Source organism: Leucopleurus acutus, assembly GCF_964270905.1.
Source record: "Leucopleurus acutus genome assembly, chromosome: 7".
Lineage (NCBI taxonomy): Eukaryota > Metazoa > Chordata > Mammalia > Artiodactyla > Delphinidae > Leucopleurus > Leucopleurus acutus.
The window spans coordinates 105,711,850-105,733,232 of record NC_139150.1 but is presented as its reverse complement, the minus strand read 5'-3'; the positions used below and the strand labels follow the sequence as shown (position 1 = coordinate 105,733,232).

At 38.6% G+C, this 21,383-nt stretch overlaps 1 protein-coding gene across 1 annotated transcript in view; it reads left to right on the top strand.

Annotated features, from left to right (window-relative positions):
• Positions 1-21,383, top strand: part of FBXO16 (F-box protein 16) — a gene marked incomplete at its 3' end in the record, with an annotated part of 55,475 nt that overhangs the window by 17,643 nt on the left and 16,449 nt on the right. Inside the window, 4 exon segments of the mRNA XM_082842648.1 lie at positions 4,841-5,047; positions 9,655-9,819; positions 14,056-14,288; positions 19,836-19,938. Of these exon segments, the coding sequence (XP_082698774.1) occupies positions 4,841-5,047; positions 9,655-9,819; positions 14,056-14,288; positions 19,836-19,938 (708 nt within the window).

Below are 21,383 nucleotides of genomic sequence, written 5' to 3'. Positions count from 1 at the left end.
CCACTTCTGTTTATCTGGACTAGAGAAATATAGACATAGGACATGAAAAAACGTGCACAAGAATATTGCAGTGTGTGTAGGCACGTGTGTGTGTGTGTTTTGGAAACAACCTAAATGGTATCAGTAGTATATTGAATAAATAGATCATGGCATATGTGTACTTCTATGAATGACTGGAGAAAATATCATGCTCTGAAGTTCATTGCATACCTGGACGTTTATGGCTATATTTTGTTTGTTTTTAAAACTGTTGTGTAGTATTCCATGGGGTGGGTATACTCTAATTTATTTAACTGCTTCCCTATTTTTTTAAATAAATTTATTTATTTAATTATTTATTTTTGGCTGCTTTGGGTCTTCACTGCTGCGCATGGGCTTTCTCTAGTTGTGGTAAGCGGGGGCTACTCTTCGTTGCAGTGCGTGGGTTTCTCATCGTGGTGGCTTCTCTTGTTGCAGAGCACGGGCTCTAGGCGCGCAGGCCTCAGTAGCTGTGGCATGCAGTCTCAGTAGTTATGGCTCACAGGCTCTAGAGCGCAGGCTCAGTAGTTGTGGTGCATGGGCTTAGTTGCTCCGCAGCATGTGGGATCTTCCCGAACCAGGGTTCAAACCCATGTCCCCTGCATTGACAGGCAGATTCTTAACCACTGCACCACCAGAGAAGCCCCTCTATTTTTTTTTAAATTTTATTGACGTATAGTTGATTTACAATGTTGTATTAATCTGCTGTACAGCAAAGTGATTCAGTTATACATATATATATTTTCTTTTCCATTATGGTTTATCACAGGGTATTGAATATGGTCCCCTGTGCTATACAATAGGACCTTGTTGTTTCAACTGCTTCCCTATTGATGACTGTATGTATACGTAAATGCATAGAATCGCATGAACATCAAACTGTAAACAGTGGTTATTACTGGGGAGTGCAGTGAGATTTGATGGGAAGGAATAAAGAGGATTTTCATGTTTAATTCTGCAAGTACCTATCTGAAACTTTTAAAACAATAATGTATTCATGTTTTTATTGTGAAATTAAGTGTTTGATAATAAGATTCAGAAAGTCAAGCAGATTGAGATAATATAACCAGTAAGCAAAAAATAACAGGCCTCTGTCTTCATCTTGCCCCTCACTCCCTGGGAACTTTCCTTGCTATTCAGTGTAAGATGAGTGGCACTGACACTCTAGCCACTGTCCTCACTTCCTGAAAGTGCAGCAAGAATCGTTGTAACAACTACTCTGAAAATAGGATTTTCACAATTCTATTGTCAAGAAAGCCCTATAAAAAGGCATTAAAATAATTATAAAATATAATATGATATGATATAAGATAGTATAGCATATAATATAGCATAGTGTCATATAATATATAACATTGAAAAGGAACTAACTGTGAAGTGAGGTACTTACCAGGATAGGAAAGTGACCCTAGCTGCTCCCCAGTCTCACACATTAGATCCCTGGCTACAATGTTATGGCTCTTTTCTCTTGAGAGGTGATGCAAGAGATGTTGGGATGGCTACACACTACCATATGTAAAATAGGTAAACAACAAGGACCTACTGTATAGCACAGGGAACTATATTCAATATCTTGTAATAACCTATAATAGAAAAAGAATCTGAAAAAGAATCTATCTATATATATCTCTATATAGATATATATATATAAAACAATCACTTTGCTATACACCTAAACCATTGTAAATCAACTATGCTTCAGTTAAAAAAATTAAAATTAAAAAAAGAGATACTGGGAGATTACCAAATTCCTGTACAGTTAACTCTTCCACGGATTATTTACTTTTTGGATTATTCCTAGAACCTTTTAAATTCCAAAGGGATTTTCCCCAACTGTTCAGCATTCTTCTGAGTCATCTACCCACATTCAATTGGTAGGAGTTCAAGGAATGCAAATTAGTTTTCTTTTAGCCTAAATAAACACAATTAGAAAGGAAAATCCCTCAAGGCAAAGAACACCAATCAAAGCCAAATATAAATTATCTTTGTTGTAATCAGGGAAATAAATGAGGAACCAATGTAATGATCTTTTTAATCTCTAGAGGAAAATGTTTTAATGTTTTCTTTTATAGATTTCTTCAGCATTTTATAATCCTAATGTTCTTTTATATTCATTCTAAATCACTTGTTCTTCAATCTGAGGTCATTCTCTTTTTGTGGGCATCCATGAAAGTAATTGAGCTAACCTCAGTCATTCGAAATGTACTTCCCGTCCTTGTCAATGTACAAACCTGGTAATTTTATGCTTTGTAATTTAATTGTTTGCGTATCTATTCCTTTTACATTGATTTACCCCACATACTTATTATTTTTAACATCACTGTGATACTTTATAATATTAACTGCCATGACTACGAATCATGAACCATATTAGGAATTTTATACATATTTTATTTAATCCTCATGACAATCCTGCAATTTAGATATAATTATTCTTAATGTGTAAATGAAGAAATTAAGAGGTTGTTAGTGAGACTCAAATGGCCTCATTCCCAAATCCACCATCCATCCGTAATGCCATACTTTCTCTTATCATCCTGATATATTAGTTTGCTGAGCTGATCCACTCTTGTTAGGCATTTGGGGTTATTTCTGATTTCTTGCAGTGCTAATAATATCCCATAAAAATTATTTTGTAAGCAAAATCATCCTGGGTCCCCACGTAGCTCAGTTTCTACAGAGCCACATAGCACTGCCCAAAAGTAATTTTAAAAATGAATACCAATATTCATTTGGTCTCTCAAAGAAAAATCACAGGGGATCCAATTCAAAACTCATAACAATACTTCCCACATCTCCTTCCTTCATTCCCCAGTTCTCTCACACTCTATAACTGCTGCAGAGGCAATTACAGTCTGAACGCCTCAAACTCCCTACAAGCCCTGCAGCTCTTCTATCTCCGTGTGCCTCCCCGTTGGTTCTTTATTTTGTAGATCAAAGCAGCTTCTTGGGCCTGACCCTTCCCCTGGCCCTGGCCATTCTGGCCCAGCTTCTCTATATTCATTCTAATAATCCAACCCCAAAGGAAAGAAGTCTCATTTTATGGGAGTTGAAAATATGGACTGTGCAGAAACAAACATAGAAGAAATCTGGGAACACTCACATGTGAATATATTTTATTCACGTATTTGTAAGTTAAGGTTTTGGGGTTGTTTTTTTTTCATTTTAGGATTCCCCATCCCCCCAACCCCACCCCCTGCACATGGATTATAGTCTCCAAAGTGAGATTCATGGGTCACTGAATAGATCTGTAACAGTGAATAGTTTTAATCAAGAAGTATTCCTACTAACTAAAAAGATACATCCTATGATTATAACGAAGTTGACTTGTCATAAGGCTTATCAAAAATACATTTTTACTTTATATGCCTTTTTAGGTGGTCAGTGTATTTTATGATTACAACTAAAGTTTATTATAAAATTCTGATTACTTTATAATAACGAATAAACCTCTATATGTTAAATGCAATAGTATACAAAATACAAGTAGCCCCAAACTTCCCTGTTTTCTCTTCTCTAACGGCCTAAAGAAGAAGAGAGATTTAGACCCTGGTAATGGCCCCTTCAGCAGCTAGGTGTTCCCCTAAGAGGCTTTCTTTTGGTTTTGGCCAGCCCTCAAGTTCTTACCTCTGATCAGTCACTGATCTTGGGACTGGTTTGGGGTTATCTCTGAGGAAAATTGTGACGTAACCAAAGCTCTTGTTTGGCATGCCCCAGATGGCTTTGGCATCTCCTTCCTATCTCTGGTACTTTTTTCCCAGGTCCCCCTATCACCTTTTCCTTTGCAATCATATCAATCATTTACATATTAGTAGAACTTTAACCCTGTATATTCCCCTTCTCAGGGATATTTGCTTGCTATACCTTATCTCCGATTGTGAACACAAAGGTTCGTTTCTCATCCTGGAGTTTTAATCACTAACGAGTTAATACAGAAACTGTTGGGGGAGAGAGGCTGCCCAAGTGTCTTCTCTGGAGGTTGTACAGACGGTCCCGACTTAGGGTGATGCAACTTAGTGAATTTTCGGCTTTATCATGGTGCAAAAATGATAGACATTCGGCAGAAACCATATTTAAAATTGTAAATTTGGGGGGAGGGTTTTCAGGCTAGCTGTGTGCAGTAGGATATTCTTTTATGATGCTGGGCAACCAGCAAGCCACAGTTCCCAGTCAGCCACGCGATCATGAGGATACACAGCGAATACACTCACAACCTTCTGTACCGAGACAACCATTCTGTTTTTCACCTTCAGTCTAGTATTCAATAAATTACATGAGATAGTCAACACTTTATTATAAAGTAGGCTTTGTGTTAGATGATTTTGCCCAACTGTAGGCTCATGGAAGTGTTCTGAGCACGTTTAAGTTAGGCTGGGCTAAGCTAGGATGTTTGGTAGGTTAGGTGTATTAAATGCATTTTCGACTTATGATATTTTCAGCTTATGATGAGTGGATCGGCACGTAACCCCATCAGAAGTTGAGGAAGATCTGTATTTTATAAGTATATATATTCTCAGTTTATGAATATGGCCAGCTCTCAACTTACTGTTTTTATGTAACTCCAAGTTTTGAGGTCAAGCGCACTTCTGTGTCCACACCCCAGCCTTGCATGGGCTCACCCACGCAAACATGAGAAAGGGCAGATAAATGGTAAAACGTGTAATTTACTAGCTAGGGAAAGAAATACATGCTATTCATTAGGAATAAATTACTAAACTCACTTTCTATGCCATTCTTATCTCTTCTTTTTACAACGCATCTCTGGTGTCAGACTAAATCTGGAGCTTTTTAAATTTTCTTTTCCTTTTTTTTTTTCCCCCAGTTTGACAAATGGACAGACTCTCAAAGGAGAAGAATCCTGACAGGGCTGTTAGAACGCTGCTCCCTGTCACAGCAAAAGTTCTGCTGTCGAAAGCTTCAGGAAAAAATTCCAGCAGAAGCTCTGGATTTTACTACCAAGCTTCCAAGGGTGTTATCTTTATATATCTTTTCTTTCCTGGATCCCCGAAGCCTTTGTCGTTGTGCACAGGTAAAGACAAAGAAGCGGTGTATGGCATCTTGTAAAGACAAAACGCTGAAACTTGAGAAAAAAAACCAGCACGTACACAAAACCAAGAAGTAGATGAGATGCTCAGTATGATTAGTCTGTACAATTTGAATTAACCCTCATCTCCTTTGTGTCTGACTCTGCATTTAGTGCTCAAGAGCAGGAAAAAGTGTAAGACACTACTAAGTATCTACAAAATAGTATTAACTAGCTGGGGAAACAAATACACATGTATGTAATGGTTCATCAGCAGAATAATCTTATATTGCACAGCACAGAACTACAGTAAAATCCCAAACTGTAGAGTGCAGGCCATTCATAAATAGAAAAGCTTAAAGTAAGGTGCTCATGCAATAATTACAAAAGAATATGAGACTAAAAGTCTTCAGAGTGGGCAGATGTGCTCCCAGGGGTGAGGTTGGGAAAGGATCTGACCATTATTTTCTTACAAGCAATTCCATGGTGTATTAACGTATATTATTTAAGATATAAAACTGATAGTCATTTTGTTGATTCTTTTCATAGTCTAGTAAGACTAGAAATTACCTGTTACTTTGCATTCACATACATGTAACATGGTAACTTTAGTTTTTAAGATTAAGAAAATGAAGGCAGTAGGATATATGAATTATTCAATGAATGGTGTTGAGGCAATTGGGCAGCTATCTGGAAAAAAATTCTAGAAGGATAAAAGATTGATATGAAATTAAAGGAAACCATTAAAGTACTCAAAGGAGGGAATTCCCTGGTGGTCCAGTGATTAGGACTCTGCACTTTCACTGCCGGGGGGCCCAAGTACACAGGGAGAAAAACATATGGCCAGCAAAGAGCTAATTTCCTTATTTTTTAAAGAACTACTATAAATCTACATTAAGAAAAAAAAAACAACCCAGCAGAAAAATGAGCAAAGGAAGTGAACAAGTAGTTTACAGAAAGAAAAGCAGATATTTCTAAAATATGTAAAATGTTTAGCCTCATTATCATACCATCTTTCATGACTCAGATGGATTGAGTCATATTTTTTAATGATACTATTTTATATTGGTGGAGGTGTGGGGAAACAAGCACTTTCATATATTGTTGGTAGAAAAATTGATGCAACCACGATGGAGAACAATTTGTAGCATTCAATTTTTAAATAAAGATTCCCTTTGCCCCAGCAGTTCCACTTCTTGGAATTTGTCTGATGGGCATACTTCAACACATGCAAAAATTATGTCTGTGTAAGAATATTGCAACATAGTTTGTAGTAGCAAAATGTTGGAAACAATGGAAGTGTCTGCTAATAGGGGACCGGTTGCAACCATCTCCACAATATATCATCAGTGAAAAAAGCAAAAGTGCAGAGTTGTCCTACCATTTTGGAAAGAAAAAAAAAAGAGTATATCCATATCTGTTAATATTCTGGAATGACACACAAGAAGCTGGTAACAATGGTTACATCCAGGGAGGGAAGTGAGTGGCTAGATGATAGGGATGAGAGAGACTTCTTTTTTACCGTGTGCCCCTTGGTATCTTTGAATTTAGTATTAATGTACACATATTACTTATTCCAAAAATGAAACAATTTTTTAAAAAAGCATAGCGGGGGCTCCTCTGGTGGCGCAGTGGTTGAGAGTCCGCCTGCCCATGCAGGGGACATGGGTTCGTGCCCCGGTCCGGGAAGATCCCACATGCCGCGGAGTGGCTGGGCCCGTGAGCCATGGCCGCTGAGCCTGCGCGTCCGGAGCCTGTGCTCTGCAACGGGAGAGGCCACAACAGTGAGAGGCCCGTGTACCGCAAAAAAAAAAAAAAAAAAAAAAAAGCATAGCGGGACTTCCCTGGTGGTGCAGTGGTTAAGACTCCGTGCTCCCAATGCAGGGAGCCCAGGTTCGATCCCGGTCAGGCAACTAACTAGATCCCAAATGCATGCCACAACTAAGGAGCCCACCTGCCGCAACTAAGACCCGGCACAACCAAATAAGAAAATAAATAAATAAATATTTAAAAAGAAAAAGAAAAAAAATCATAGCATTTAAAAAAAATACATTTATTTATTTATTTACTTATTTATTTTTGGCTATGTTGGGTCTTCGTCGCTGCGCCTGGGCTTTCTCTAGTTGCAGCGAGCGGGGGCTACTCTTCGTTGCGGTGCGTGGGCTTCTCATTGCAGTGGCTTCTCTTTGTTGCAGAGCACTGGCTCTAGGCATGTGGACTTCAGTAGTTGTGGCTCGCAGGCTCTAGAGCGCAGGCTCAGTAGTTGTGGCACACAGGCTTTGTTGCTCCGCAGCATGTGGGATCTTCCCGGACCAGGGCTTGAACCCGTGTCCCTTGCATTGGCAGGCGGATTCTTAACAACTGCGCCACCAGGGAAGTCCCCAACATAGCATTTTAAATGCCCAATAATAAGAGAATATCATACAGTCATATGATGAATTACTATGCAGCTATTAGAAAACACGTTTTGGAAGAACAAAGATGCTTATTATGTGTAAAATGAAGAAAGCATAATTTTAAATTGTATACAGAGTTTCCCAGTTTTGTTTCGTATATGCCTAGGAAACAGATGGCAAGGAAAAGAACTCTACCAAGTTGTTAATAATGGTCATCTCTGATTGATGGGGTTATGGGTATTGTTTTTCTTCAAGCTTCTCAGAATTTTCCAAGTGTTTCACAATGAGAATGTTATCATTCCAGGGAGATGTTATTTTAAATTAACTAATCCTCTCATCTATGTGCACCATATGTCAGTCTTGCAAGATTTCAGCATCGTATTTTATTCCCAGAATTGACTGTGAAGCAGTTGTTCTTCAGCTAGATTTAAAGTAAACAGTAAAGTCATTGCACCAAAATGAGCTTTGAGCTGTTTAAAAATATGGTGGGGGATGCTTTATAGTTTTTTGTTTTGTTTTGTTAACTTTGTGGGATTTTTTTGGCTGCATTGGGTCTTCATTGCTGCGCGCGGGCTTTCTCTAGTTGCAGTGAGCGGGGTCTACTCTTCATTGCGGTGCGCGGGCTTCCCATTGCGGTGGCTTCTCTTGTTGCAGAGCACAGGCTCTAGGCGCGCAGACTTCAGTAGTTGTGGCACGTAGGCTCAGTAGTTGTGGCTTGCTGGCTCTAGAGCGTGGGCTCAGTAGTTGTGGCGCACGGGCTTCGTTGCTCCTGGCATGTGGGATCTTCCCGGACCAGGGATCAAACCTGTGTCCCCTGCATTGGCAGGAGGATTCTTAACCACTGCGCCACCAGGGAAGTGTCTGTCTTATAGTTTTGAAAGTTCTTACCTACCCTTCTCCTCATTCCTGTTTAGTTTAAAAAACAACGAAAAGAAAACTTTATTTATCCCGGTGGGGGGACCCCCAACTTAAATACCCAGGTCTAAACCAGATCTAAGGTTCCTCTTTTCAGAGGAAAAGAATGAGAATTGAGCAACTTTTCTCCCCATCCCCTCCTTCCCAAACCTCACCTCTCGATTGAATTGAGTTAACTAACCATACGGAGATTAAGGTCTGTGTAGTTTCATGTCTGGTTGAACAAAGTAGATGTGATTTCTGTTTCTGCTCTCAGGGCTCTATCAGATCCTCTAAGCTTTTTCCTCCTTCCAGCTCCTGAACCTGTCATTACTTCTAATTGTGCCCTCTCCGTTATGCCTCTCTCCTGCACGTCTCATCTTCAGCGCGTAAAACAATCCTAGACATGATAGGACGCAAGGAGGGAGGAAGAGAGGGATAGATAAATGGATGGATGGGTAGCAAGTTCCATTATAGAGTATTCTGCTTATTTGGGGGGCACTCAAACATTATTCATTATATAGTTAATCTTGAAAAAAGGCCAGTTTTCCAAGGATGAAATTTGAGTTTGAAGGTTAGCTGTCCTCTTTGCAATTCTTGATAAGAGACATAGAATGCCTAGTCTCAACTTTATATATGGACTCGATTCTAGTTTCTAACACGACTTACTCAACACCTGGAGTAAATTATTGTAAGTGCTACTACACATAATAGGGTCACCTCCACTATTTGCTGGATGTGTAGGATTGACACTAAAGCTATGGAAATGGAATGTATAGAACAAATACTTAATGCTCTATTGAAACTTAAAGGCTATTTAGGACACTCCAATATAGTATTAGCAATGGTGTTCCCTTTATAAAGTTTATATTTAGTTAAATCATAAGAATGGAGGGGAAAAAAGGAAGCATATCATGAAAAGAATAAGCAATGTGCCAACCAGAGTCTCTGTAACTTTCATATAACTTTCATATGGAGACCTTCAGGAACCTTTAGGAAGTTCCAAAGTCTATCTGAGCCTCAGTTTCCTCATTTGCCATATGAGAATAATAATTATACTTCCCTCCTTAAGTTGCTATGAGAATGGTTAATAGGTGCTCAATAAACATTAGTTGACTCTGATTCTAAGTCTGAATTAACATTAAAAAAATCCTTCTGCCTGGCTAGGCAGCACTTTAGGCAGTAGGTAACTAAGCTGTGATTTGGTGGAAAGGGACAGCTCAAAACCTAGAGAAAGTGAGCATGTAAACTGAATAGTTTTTGGGGTTTTTTTACATTTTTTTTTTGTTTTGTTTTGTTTTTACATTTTTGTTGTTTTTCCAGGTGAGCTGGCATTGGAAGAACTTAACGGAACTGGATCAGCTCTGGATGCTCAAATGTTTACGGTTTAACTGGTACATCAATTTCTCTCCAACTCCCTTTGAGCAGGGTATATGGAAGAAACACTATATTCACATGGTGAAAGAACTCCATGTTACCAAGCCCAAGGTAAATTTGGGGAAAGAAGCAACAAAATTACAAACATCCACTATGTAGGAATGCTAGAACTAAGACTAAATGATCAATCTTGAAGTTGGGGAAGGCAGTTGACTCATAGGAAGTATACTATCGACGTGACTTTAAAATTCTCCTTTTCTGAGAACTTGATGGTGCTTTTCAAGGTATCCATGTGAGTTGAGAACTGTCACCTGACACTGCCAAACCACAGTTCCACCCAGGTTAGGACTGGGAGCTCCTCGCTCTTCAGATTCCTGGATTTCTGTGTCTCTGGCGCTTATACCACAGAGTTCTGACACTGGGATTCTGGGGGAGTGTGCTGTCCTTATTACCTATGGGTCATCACACTTTACGTAACTGATTCAAATTGTCTATGATTCTACCAGACGAGCTGAAGTTTATTTTTGTATCATTTATAAAGAAGAGTTTTGCAATAAATTAGTAATTAGGGAAGGGCATATGGGCATGTTAAAGTTCTTTTTACCCTAGAAACTAGCAATGTAAAGCATGTACATATAATCCTAAAAAGTAAATAATCTGAGCATAATATTTTCTAGTGGTTTTTGCATGCATTATAACCAATGTTTATGTTCATTCTTGGAGTCACAGTTAATTAGGTAACTTATGGGAAATTTTTATGAGCTTTTTCTTTATGGCATGATTTAATATATACTTACGGAGTTATGCAGTTTTGTACAGTAGATGAGTTCCTGAAAAATTATGTGTAAATTAAAATTTTTTAATCATTTTTTAAACCACAGGGGTTTTCTGTAAAAAAGCTGCAGTGAATCCTTTTCAAATTGAAGAATCCGTTTGAAATATGAAGAGTCAGTTCCTGAGCTATTTAGCGTGCTCATTTAGGTTTCGTTCTATTGTTTGCTCGAAGAAGAATCCATCTGCATTTAATAGAGTAATAAACTATGCATAATTAATATTGTTATAATCGCAATGATAAAACTAGTCTTTCTGAGTTCAATAATTGGTGTTCTCCATGAGGATTTCTTTAAAAAAGAAATTTTTTTTGTTTGTTTTTTTTTGCGGTACGCGGGCCTCTCACTGTTGTGGCCTCTCCCGTTGCGGAGCACAGGCTCCGGACGCGCAGGCCCAGCGGCCATGGCCCACGGGCCCAGCCGCTCCGCGGCATGCGGGATCCTCCCGGACCGGGGCATGAACCCGCGTCCCCTGGATCGGCAGGCGGACTCTCAACCACTGCGCCACCAGGGAAGCCAAAAAAAGAAATTTTTAAACTGAACTGGTAGACAAGTTATTTAAAAAATTACAATAGCTATGACTTTTTATCAAAACACTTTTCTTTCTTTTCTTTTTTAAAAAATTTATTTTTACTTTTGCCTGCGTTGGGTCTTCGTTTCTACACGCAGGCTTTCTCTAGTTGCCGCGAGCGGGGGCTACTCTTCGTTGCCGTGCATGAACTTCTCATTGCGGTGGCTTCTCGCTGCGGAGCACGGGCTCTAGACATGCAGGCTCAGTAGTTGTGGCTCGCGGACTATAGAGCGCAGGCTCAGTAGTTGTGACACACAGGCTTAGTTGCTCTGCGGCATGTGGGATCTTCCTGGACCAGGGCTCAAACTCGTGTCCCGTGCATTGGCAGGCGGATTCTTAACCACTGCGCCACCAGCGAAGTCCCCATGAGGCTTTTCTTGACTCTCGTTCTCAATTGTAGGCAGGAAATGGCATTCAATGGCTGAAGCATGGGCTGGTCTGAGGCAGAGGAGAGAAAAGTGATTAACCAACTTGTAGAATGAAAAAAGGTTTTGAGTATTATGTACAACACTGACTTTAATGCTTCGTCTTCAGCAATAACTCTTTCTCCACAAAATATTTATGCATAACTATATTTTAAAATAATGAATAGTTCTGATGCAAGAAAATTGCCACATCTTTGCTTAGTATTAAATTTCTGTAGGTAGTACTTTTTTTTTTTTTTTTTTTTTTTTTTTTTGCGGTATGTGGGCCTCTCACTGTTGTGGCCTCTCCCGCCGCGGAGCACAGGCTCCGGACGCGCAGGCCCAGCGGCCATGGCTCACGGGCCCAGCCGCTCCGCAGCACATGGGATCCCCCCGGACCGGGGCACGAACCCGTGTCCCCTGCATCGGCAGGCGGACTCCCAACCACTGCGCCACCAGGGAAGCCCGGTAGTACTTTTTAATATACCAATTTTAATACCAATTCTACATAAACTCTTTCAGAAAATAGAGGAAGAGGGAACACTGCCCAACTCATAACCTTTATACCAAAACCAGATAAAGACTTTAAAAGAAAACAAAACAAAACCACAGACCAATACCCCTCATGAACACAGACATAAATATCCTTTAAAAATATTGGCAAATTAAATCCAGTAATATATAAAAAAAGAATAATAAATGATGACCAAGTGGGATGTATCTAAGGAGAATAAATTTGGCATAATATTCAAAAATCAATCCATGTAATTCACATAATAAAAGAGAAAAGATGTATGGTCATTTCAATATATGCAAACAAAAGCATTCAAAATTTTTTCAACATTCACGATTTTAAAAATTCTCAAAAAGACTTTGGGTAAAGGGAATAAGATTTTTGTTTACTTAACAGAAAAGTCATCAGTTTTTCTTTCTTACCTATTCTGTTAATGGGTCAAATATTGTGTACTTTTCAGAATTAATGACGCTTATTTATATATAGTTAGTAGCATGCACGCCTAAATTTTCTTCCCTGAAATTGCTTTTTATTATCATGTATTATTTATTCCCAATGGTGTTAAACAAGACCTCTTCCAGCAAAAACAGACAGATTTCATTCAATATGAACTCAGAGAAATGAAATGAACGTCCATTTTATTTACTTTTTTTATTTCATTTTTTTGTCTGCGTGTCTGTGTGGCTTGGGATTTTAGTTGCCTGACCAGGAATCGAACCCGAGCCCTAGGCAGTGAAAGCACAGAGTCCTAACCACTGGACCACCAGGGAATTCCCTGAATGTCCATTTAAAATGAGATCTGCACAAAATATTAATACTAAACCAGTAATGAGCTATCAGTTATATAAATGTAAAATGTCTTCTTACTCTAGTAATTGCAATCACTCACTAAATGAGTAAATATTTATTAAATACTGTTATGTGCTAGGTGCTAAGAGTACAATGGTCTTAACCCTGCTTTCTGGAAGCCTAGTCTAGTGGCCCAGGACACAGACAAGCAAATAATTACAACGTTGAATACTAAGTGCTATCTGGTAGTAGAAATATATACAAAGAACAGTTGAAACAAGGATAAGAAATTAACCGACTCTGCTTGGAGAGACTGGGGAATTTTTTAATTTTCACAAACAAGTCAAGCAAACCAATTTACTGAGCAAAGGTTCCCTAATCTCTTAAAGAACAAAAATTAAACCTTTAATGGCTTCTCAGCATACCACTACCACTTCCCTTAGGCTACAACCACATAAAAACCTTATGAATTTTATACACAAAAAATAGATTTTCATTTGGGGCAATTAAAGCAGAAGTATTCAGGGCTTCCCTGGTGGCGCAGTGGTTGAGAGTCCTCCTGCTGAGGCAGGGGACACGGGTTCATGCCCCGGTCCGGGAAGATCCCACATGCCGCGGAGCGACGGGAGAGGCCACAACAGTGAGGACTCGTGTACCGCAAAAAAAAAAAAAAAAAGCAGAAGTATTCTTTGCGAATGGCTGAAGTTTTGATAACTGAAAAAATCTATGAAGTCTACCCCTACATAATCGAAATTGTCTCTGTTTTAGGTATACTTAGGGCTGGGGTACTTTTTTTAGAATGTGTATATTTTTATGAATAAATTAACTGCAATTGTGGAAAACCGTACAATGATATTGTAGGAGAGGGGACAGTTCAGGATAGAGAGGTTCAGTGTGTGGACTTGAAGCAGGATAGTCCTGGATTCAAATTCTGACCCTGGGTCAATACTTACGTAGTAGTAGTGAGCAAATTAATTAGTTTATCCTATTTCAGTTTCCTGTTCTGTAAAATGGGAGTCGTTACAATTACCTTTTAGAGTTATTGTGAAGGTTAAATAAAGTAACGCATGAACACTTCTGAGACAGTGCCTGGCACATAGCAAGTAGTCCTGGGTTGGTGGCTGCTATAATCATCGTCACCATTATCATTGCCATCACGGTGATGATGATGTTCTTTGTTTTACTTCTGTTATTATTATAGTATTTTGGGAACAGAAATAATTAATTTTCTTCTTCTAGACACCTCCAAAAGATGGGTTTGTGATCGCTGATGTTCAACCAGTTACAAGCAGTTCTCCAGAGGAAAAGTCATCCCCTTCATCAGCTTTCCGGTCCTCTTCCTCTTTGAGAAAGAAGAACCACCCAGGGGAGAAAGAACTCCCACCCTGGCGATCCTCTGACAAACATCCAACTGATATCATTCGCTTCAATTACCTGGACAACTGTGACCCCATTGAGCAAAGCTGGCAAGGGTGAGAGTCATGCCCTTCACCACTTCTTTTGCTTTTAGAAACAATCTACTGACACTTCAGTCTATGAAAAGATGAAACCAGAACTTACTGTGAAATACAAATGCTTTTCACTACGTAGAAGCAAAAAGTAATTGAAAAGTAAATGAACCATTATTGGTAAATTTGTCCGGTTCTTTAGGATTTGTTTGCATTTTGTAGCTGTAATGCTTTCCTTACAGCTTCTTTTAATATTTTAATACCTCAAATTCCAATCCAGTACCATAAGGTTCATTCTAGTCTTTTCCTTTTCCTTTTCCACAGTTGTATCTCCCTTCTGTGACAGAGGGAGGGATATACAAATATGTACATCTCCATATACATATCTCCATATATATACATATATAATTTTGATTATATATTATATGTACATATATAATTTTATATAAAATGTATTATATATAGTACATACACAGAGTATATATTTACTTAACAAATTCTGAAAGTAATTTCAGAATTGCTAACTCATATCATTATCGAAACAAATCTAACTAGAATTCAATATTTGTTTCTGGTTCTTTTTGCCTTTAGCCTGGGTATATACTCATACTACTGTGTTCAAAAGTCATGTGGGTTCTTTTCTTTAAATATCCCTTTCCCCATGTGAGTATGTTACGTGATTCTAGAGTTAAAACTATGTAAAACTATACAAAAAGCGTACAGAAGGTGGACTCAGAGAATCACCCCCTCCATCTCCTCCACTCTACCGCACACTCATCTTTTCCACTCCATTCCCACTTACAAATCTCGTGCGTTTCTGGTTTATCCTCCCAGTGTTGCTTTTTGCACAACGTTGCAAAATATGCCATTTTTCAACTCTCTGATCGGCAAAAACTTTAAAGTTTGTCAATATATTCTGTTGGTGAGGCTGTGGGCCAGCAGGCACCCTCATACACTGCTGGTGGGAATATACATCGGTGCAAACCTTGTGGAGAAAAATTGTACAGCATCCAGCAAAAAATATCTGTATTTATTTTGACCCAGCAATCCCACTTCTAGGAATCAACCTTGAAAACACCAAAAGTACGTCAGCACAAGGATATTTATTGCAGTATTGTTTATGACTTTGAAATATTGGAAATAACTTAAGTGCCCATAAATAGGAGAGTGTTTGTTGAATAAACTATGTATGGTCCATTCACACAATGGAGTATTAGGCAACTGTAAAAATGAATGAGGAACATCTCTATGAACGGGTAAGGAGTGATTTCCAGGGTACATAGTTAAGTGAGAAAAGCAAATTGCGAAAGAGTGTCTCTAGTATCCTACACATAATGTAGAAAGAAAAGAGAGTAAGAAAATATACATCTGTATGTACATATGTATCTGTTCATTTGTTAACACACACACACACACGCATGCACACAGGATAAACAAGAAATTAAGAAAACAAAATTTGAAAATGTTTTAATACATTTTTCATAATTTTAGGTTCTATTTCAACAGATTAACATCAAGGCAGCATAAGATAGTGACAGTGTACAGGCTCAGGGGCCATACTGCATGGGTTCAAATCCAGACTCCCACACTTCTAGCTGTGTGACCCTGGGGAGTCCCTTAACCTCTCTGTGCCTGTTTCCACCTCTGTAAAATGGCAATAGTAGTAATACCCAAGTCATAGGATCACTGTGAGGATTAATATATGTAGCATGCTTATAATAGTGCCTGACACATAGTAAGTAAGCATTTTTTTTTTAGTAGGATGGCTTCTAAAAGGATATTATTTGGCTAAAAAAGGAAAGGGTAATCCCAGAAGGCTTGATGACTTAGGAACATTCAAATTACTTTGGGGTCCTTTGGAGGTGAGATGAGAGTGGTATCCCTAATTAAGCAACAATTGAGCTCTTTGAGAGCACAGACTATGCCTTACTCGTCTTTGTTACCACTGACTATCATTGCAATACTCATTAAATGGTGGATTTCAAAGGAAGTGTAGCCTTTTGATTCATGAACTTCACATTCATCTAGTTGTATCAGAAAAAGTCTAAATAGTTTGCTGATAATTTAGAAAGTTCGGGGGAGGTGGCGGGGAGACAAGGTATAAAACAGAGTTTGAAAGAAATACTACTGTTTACATTTAAATGGGTGGAGGAGAAAGATACATATATACACATTCATATTTTTATATACATACAATATCTCGGGAATAAACACAAGAAACTGATACTACCATTTGCCTTCAAGGAGAACGGTAAGTTGGAGACAAGGATGGACAGGAAAGTTTCACTGTATATCCTTTTGAACTCTTGAATTTGGAACCACTGTGAATGTATTAACTGTGTATTGGTCGGTGTATCCCTGAGGATAGTGTCTAAGTTTGTATGTGGCCCTTAGTCTGGACTAGGTTGGTAAATTAGAGAGAGGCAAATTTAGTTACCTAGGCTTATGAATGGTACATTAACCTGAGAAAAACCAATAGTCTCCTGAGTTTTCTGTGAGACTCAAATACTATTTGTGAAAGGCAATAATTACATTAAATATACTTAACACTCCAATTAAAAGGCAGAGATTATCAGAATGGGTAAAAAAGGCAAGAACCAACTGTATGCTTTTTTACAAGAGCTACACCTTAAATACTAAGGCACAGTTAGACTTAAAAATAAAGTGGTAGAAAAAGATGTACCATACAAAGAGGAAGCATAAGAAGGCTAGAATGACCGTTAATATCAGTTAAAATAGACATAAAGACAGAGTATTCCCAAACAAAAAGAGGGACATTTCATTTGATGATACAGGGATCTATAAACTAAACAGAAAGACATAACTGTTGCAATGCATATGTACGTAATTACAAAGCCTAAAAGTACAGAAAGCAAAAACTGAAAGATTTTAAAAGATAAACATACAGTTCCACAAACATTTTTTTTCAAGTGCATGTGCTACATTCACTAAAATAGACCAGATGCTTGAACTCTTCCAAGAGTCAGTGCTGTAGGGGGAAAAAAGAGGCGGGGGAAAATGTTCTAGACATAAGAGACATAACAAACCAATGCAGTTGGAATCTAGGCAGGATCTGGTTCAAAAAAGAAAGACTATAATGGGCACTCGGGTTAACTGCAGAAAGTTAATATGGACCATATATTAAAATGACATTAAAGAATTACTGCTCATTTTCTAAGGTATGATGGCACTAGTGTGGTTAGGTAGGCAAATGTCTTTACCTTAGGAGATGAGTGAAGTATTGGGGAATGAAGTGTCTGCAATTTACATTTTTATGGCCCAGGGGAGGGGAAAATATATATACACATACACAGAGATGAAGCAAAAATAGCAAAATGTTATCAGTTGTTGAATCTAGTTGGAGAGTATATGGGTAATCACTTTACTGTTCTTTCAACTATTCTGTATGTTTGAAATTTCTTAATTAAAAGCTGGTGGAGGGCTTTCCTGGTGGCGCAGTGGTTGAGAGTCCGCCTGCCGATGCAGGGGACACAGGTTCGTGCCCCGGTCCGGGAAGATCCCACATGCCGCGGAGTGGCTGGAACCGTGAGCCATGGCCGCTGAGCCTGCGCGTCCGGAGCCTGTGCTCCGCAACGGGAGAGACCACAACAGTGAGAGGCCCGCGTACCGAAAAAAAAAAAAAAAAAAAGCTGGTGGAAATTTTTGAAAATTAAGTATCAGGAAATATTTGGGCAAAGCTGGTCTTTTTTGGGTTTGTTTTGTTTTTTGGCCGCACAGCTTGAGGGCTCTTAGTTCTCCGACCAGGGATTGAACCCGGGCCCCCTGCAATGGAGGTATGGAGTCTTAACCACTGGACCGCCAGGGAAGTCCCAATAAAACTTTTTATAATGAAAATTCAAATATATGCAAAAGTAAAGAGAATAGAACCTCTTATAACCACCATCCAGCACTAACAGTTTCCAACACATGACCTGTCTGGTTTCATTCATTCCTCACCCACTCTGCTGTTCCCCCTGGTTACTTTGGAGACAAATCCAAACGTCATATTATTTCATTCATACATATTTCAAGGCCTCTCCTTAAAAGATAGACTCTGTCTAAAAATCATAAGATGATACCATATCACTTCTAAGTCAATGAATGATGCCTTAATATAATCAATCAAGAATCAAGTCGGTTTTCAGGTTTCCTTGAATGTCTCTTAAGGGTTTGATATTTTTCAACAGTTGATTTGTTTAATCAGGTTCCAGATAAGGTCTACATATTACATTTGGTCCATGTGTCACTTAAGTTTTTTGGGTTTTTTTGATCCATAGGTTTCTTCTCTGCCCTCCTTTTTTTTCCCTTGCAATTTGTTTGTTATAGAAATCAGGTCATTTATCCTACAGACCTTCTCATCTTCTGGTTTTTGGGGACTGTACTCCCAGCATGTTCCTCTGTCTCCTGTACAAGTACCAGTCTTCAGATCTGGAGGCCTGAGTATGTAATGCTCAGGTACTTCCATCATGAGGCACATGGTTTCTGTTTGTCTCTCTTTTTGTGATGTTAGTGGCCATTGATGATCATTGCCTTAGTCCATTATTTTAGGCAAACTTTTTCTGGAAAGGGCTGAACAGCAAATACATTAGGCTTTGCAGGACATATCTCTGTCATAACTGCTCAACTCCAACACTGCAGCCTGAAAATCGCCATTGACCATATGTAAGAAGTAAGAGTGACTGTGTTTCAGTAAAACTTTATTTACAAAAACAGGCATGAGTCTGCATTGGCCTCTGGGCTGTAGTTTGTGGATCCCTACTTTGTCCTATTACATACAATAGTTTTAGAAAACAAATATTAGTATTAATACAAACAACAGGATTGCTGAAAACAGTTTAAAATTTCTTTGCCTGTGTTTTTGTCCTTAGGATATATTCTACTAAGACTATTCAGACAAATTACTATGTTAAAGTCCCACGAAGTAATTCCTTTATGTGGGGTAATGCCACCAACTGGAGAGATAAGATCATTTGTTTCATTTTGTTTTTAGATTTTTGGGAATTTTCTTCCTTCATTTTATTTTATAATTTTGATATGGTTCCAAAGTCAGATACACAAAACAAAGTGTATTTGGAGAAGTCTAGCTTCTGTTCTGACCCCTCCATACTGTTCCCTGTTCCTGACTGGACCACAAAGGAATCCTCCTGATAGGTAACTAGTTTTCAAAATGTCGTGGTGCAGTCCTTCCATTTAAAAATATATAAACAAATACACACACACACACACACACACACACACACACACACCCCTTTCTGAAAGAAATGGTGTCACACAATACATACCACTTTATCCCCCTTTCTTTTTTCATGTAACAATATATCCTGGAGATCACTCCACAGTTATATAAAGAAATATTCTGCCTTCCTTTTTACAATTCACAGTCCTCCATTGTGTGGATGTGTCAGTTTATTGTACCCATTCTCTATTGATAGATATTTGGCTTGTTTCCAGCTGAGTGAAGACAATCTTTTAAACCACAGGTACAACAAAATCAAATGGACAAACAGCTATGCCAACCACCAAAGCTTTAAAATGATATTTATAATTTTTCCAATGCTTTCCGATTTACAGAAGAAGGAAAAGACACGAAATGACCCCAGATTTCAACCGACAGTCACGTGATAAGAAAAATAAATCACAGGACAGATCTAAACTAGGAAAAGCACAGTCACTGGTAAGTATTTCTTACAAAAGATTCCCCAACATAATGTTAATGATAATTGCTGGATCTCTAATCCTATTTGCAAGATTGAATTTGGTGTTTTTGTTTGTTTTAATTTTTAAAAAATTTTATTTATTTATTTAATTTATTTATTTGGCTGTGTCAGGTGTAGGTTGCAGCATGCAGGGTCTTTGATGCGGCCTGCAGGATCTTTCGTTGCAGCGTGTGGGCTCAGAAGTTGCTGCGCACAGGCTTAGTTGCCCTGGGGCGTGTGGGATCTTAGCTCCCCAACCAGGGATCGAACCCGCGTCCCAGGCATTGGAAGGCAGATTCTTAACCACTGGACCACCAGGGAAGTCCCTGAATTTTTTGTTTTTAATCAGAATCATCAAGTGGTGGTTTAAATCCTAGTCTCTGACACTGACTGACTAACTGTGTGACCTTGAAGATGCCCTTTATTTTATCTCTCTGAGCCTCTGTTTTCCCACCTGTTTAAAAAAAGAGAGAGAGAAAAAAGCTTGGATGAACTGATGTGTATGAATCTGCTTTGAAAACTGTACAGTATAAAGGGAGCATTATTATCATTGGTTCTTTCTTCTTCTGTGAGTCCTTTGGGGTGGGGGGAGGAGAGCCTATAGAAATTTCTCTACAGAACTTACTTATCTGTAGGGTGAAGGTTCCACTAATCTAAGAAAAAGGCATGATTTCCATAGCTTTCCTGCCACCAATGGAACATGATTATAAAAGTGCATTTCAAATAACTTCAGAAAAAATGAATTAAGAATTTTCTTTTCTTTCCCTAATTAAAAAATAGCTAATTGACTACCTAATAAAAGTTAGTGATTATGACTAGGGAGCATTATTATTTCATAGCAGACTTTCCCAAATTGTGGTTCTGTACCCCCAATGATCCCTTTCAGCACATATGAGAATCTTTGGAGCAAAGTTGAAGGGAATAAGGGTGGAATAAACAGTTTCTATTAGTAGTAAACATTTAGAAAAAGGCTGCAGATACACACTCAAGGAAAATTAATATAAAATGGGTGTCAGTTGGGAGAGGAATAAGTGTGTACTCATGAATAAATCACTTTTATAGTTCTCCTTTAAAGCTCAATTACTTTCTGTTTAAATGCATTTTCAAGTGTTATGTTCCAAAAAGAGAGATGAGCTTTTTAAGATAGGGTAGTCTGTATTCTGAGGAGCCAGTGTTGTGGGACTGGGTGAGGCTCATCACAGACATATGTACAGATGCCCAAGGGAATGGGGAAGCTTAAAATAGAGCAGTAAAATTGTCAGTGAAAACCATTAATTGAGAAAAATAACTTTATGAGGCTTATCACCCAAGCCATTCAGGCATGCTTCTGCCTAGTTCCCTGGCCCCTCCTAGGCCGGCAGTAGAAGACATATCTGGGGGAGAACAGGGAATTTGAAGGAAGATAAAAGTTGGTGATGTATGC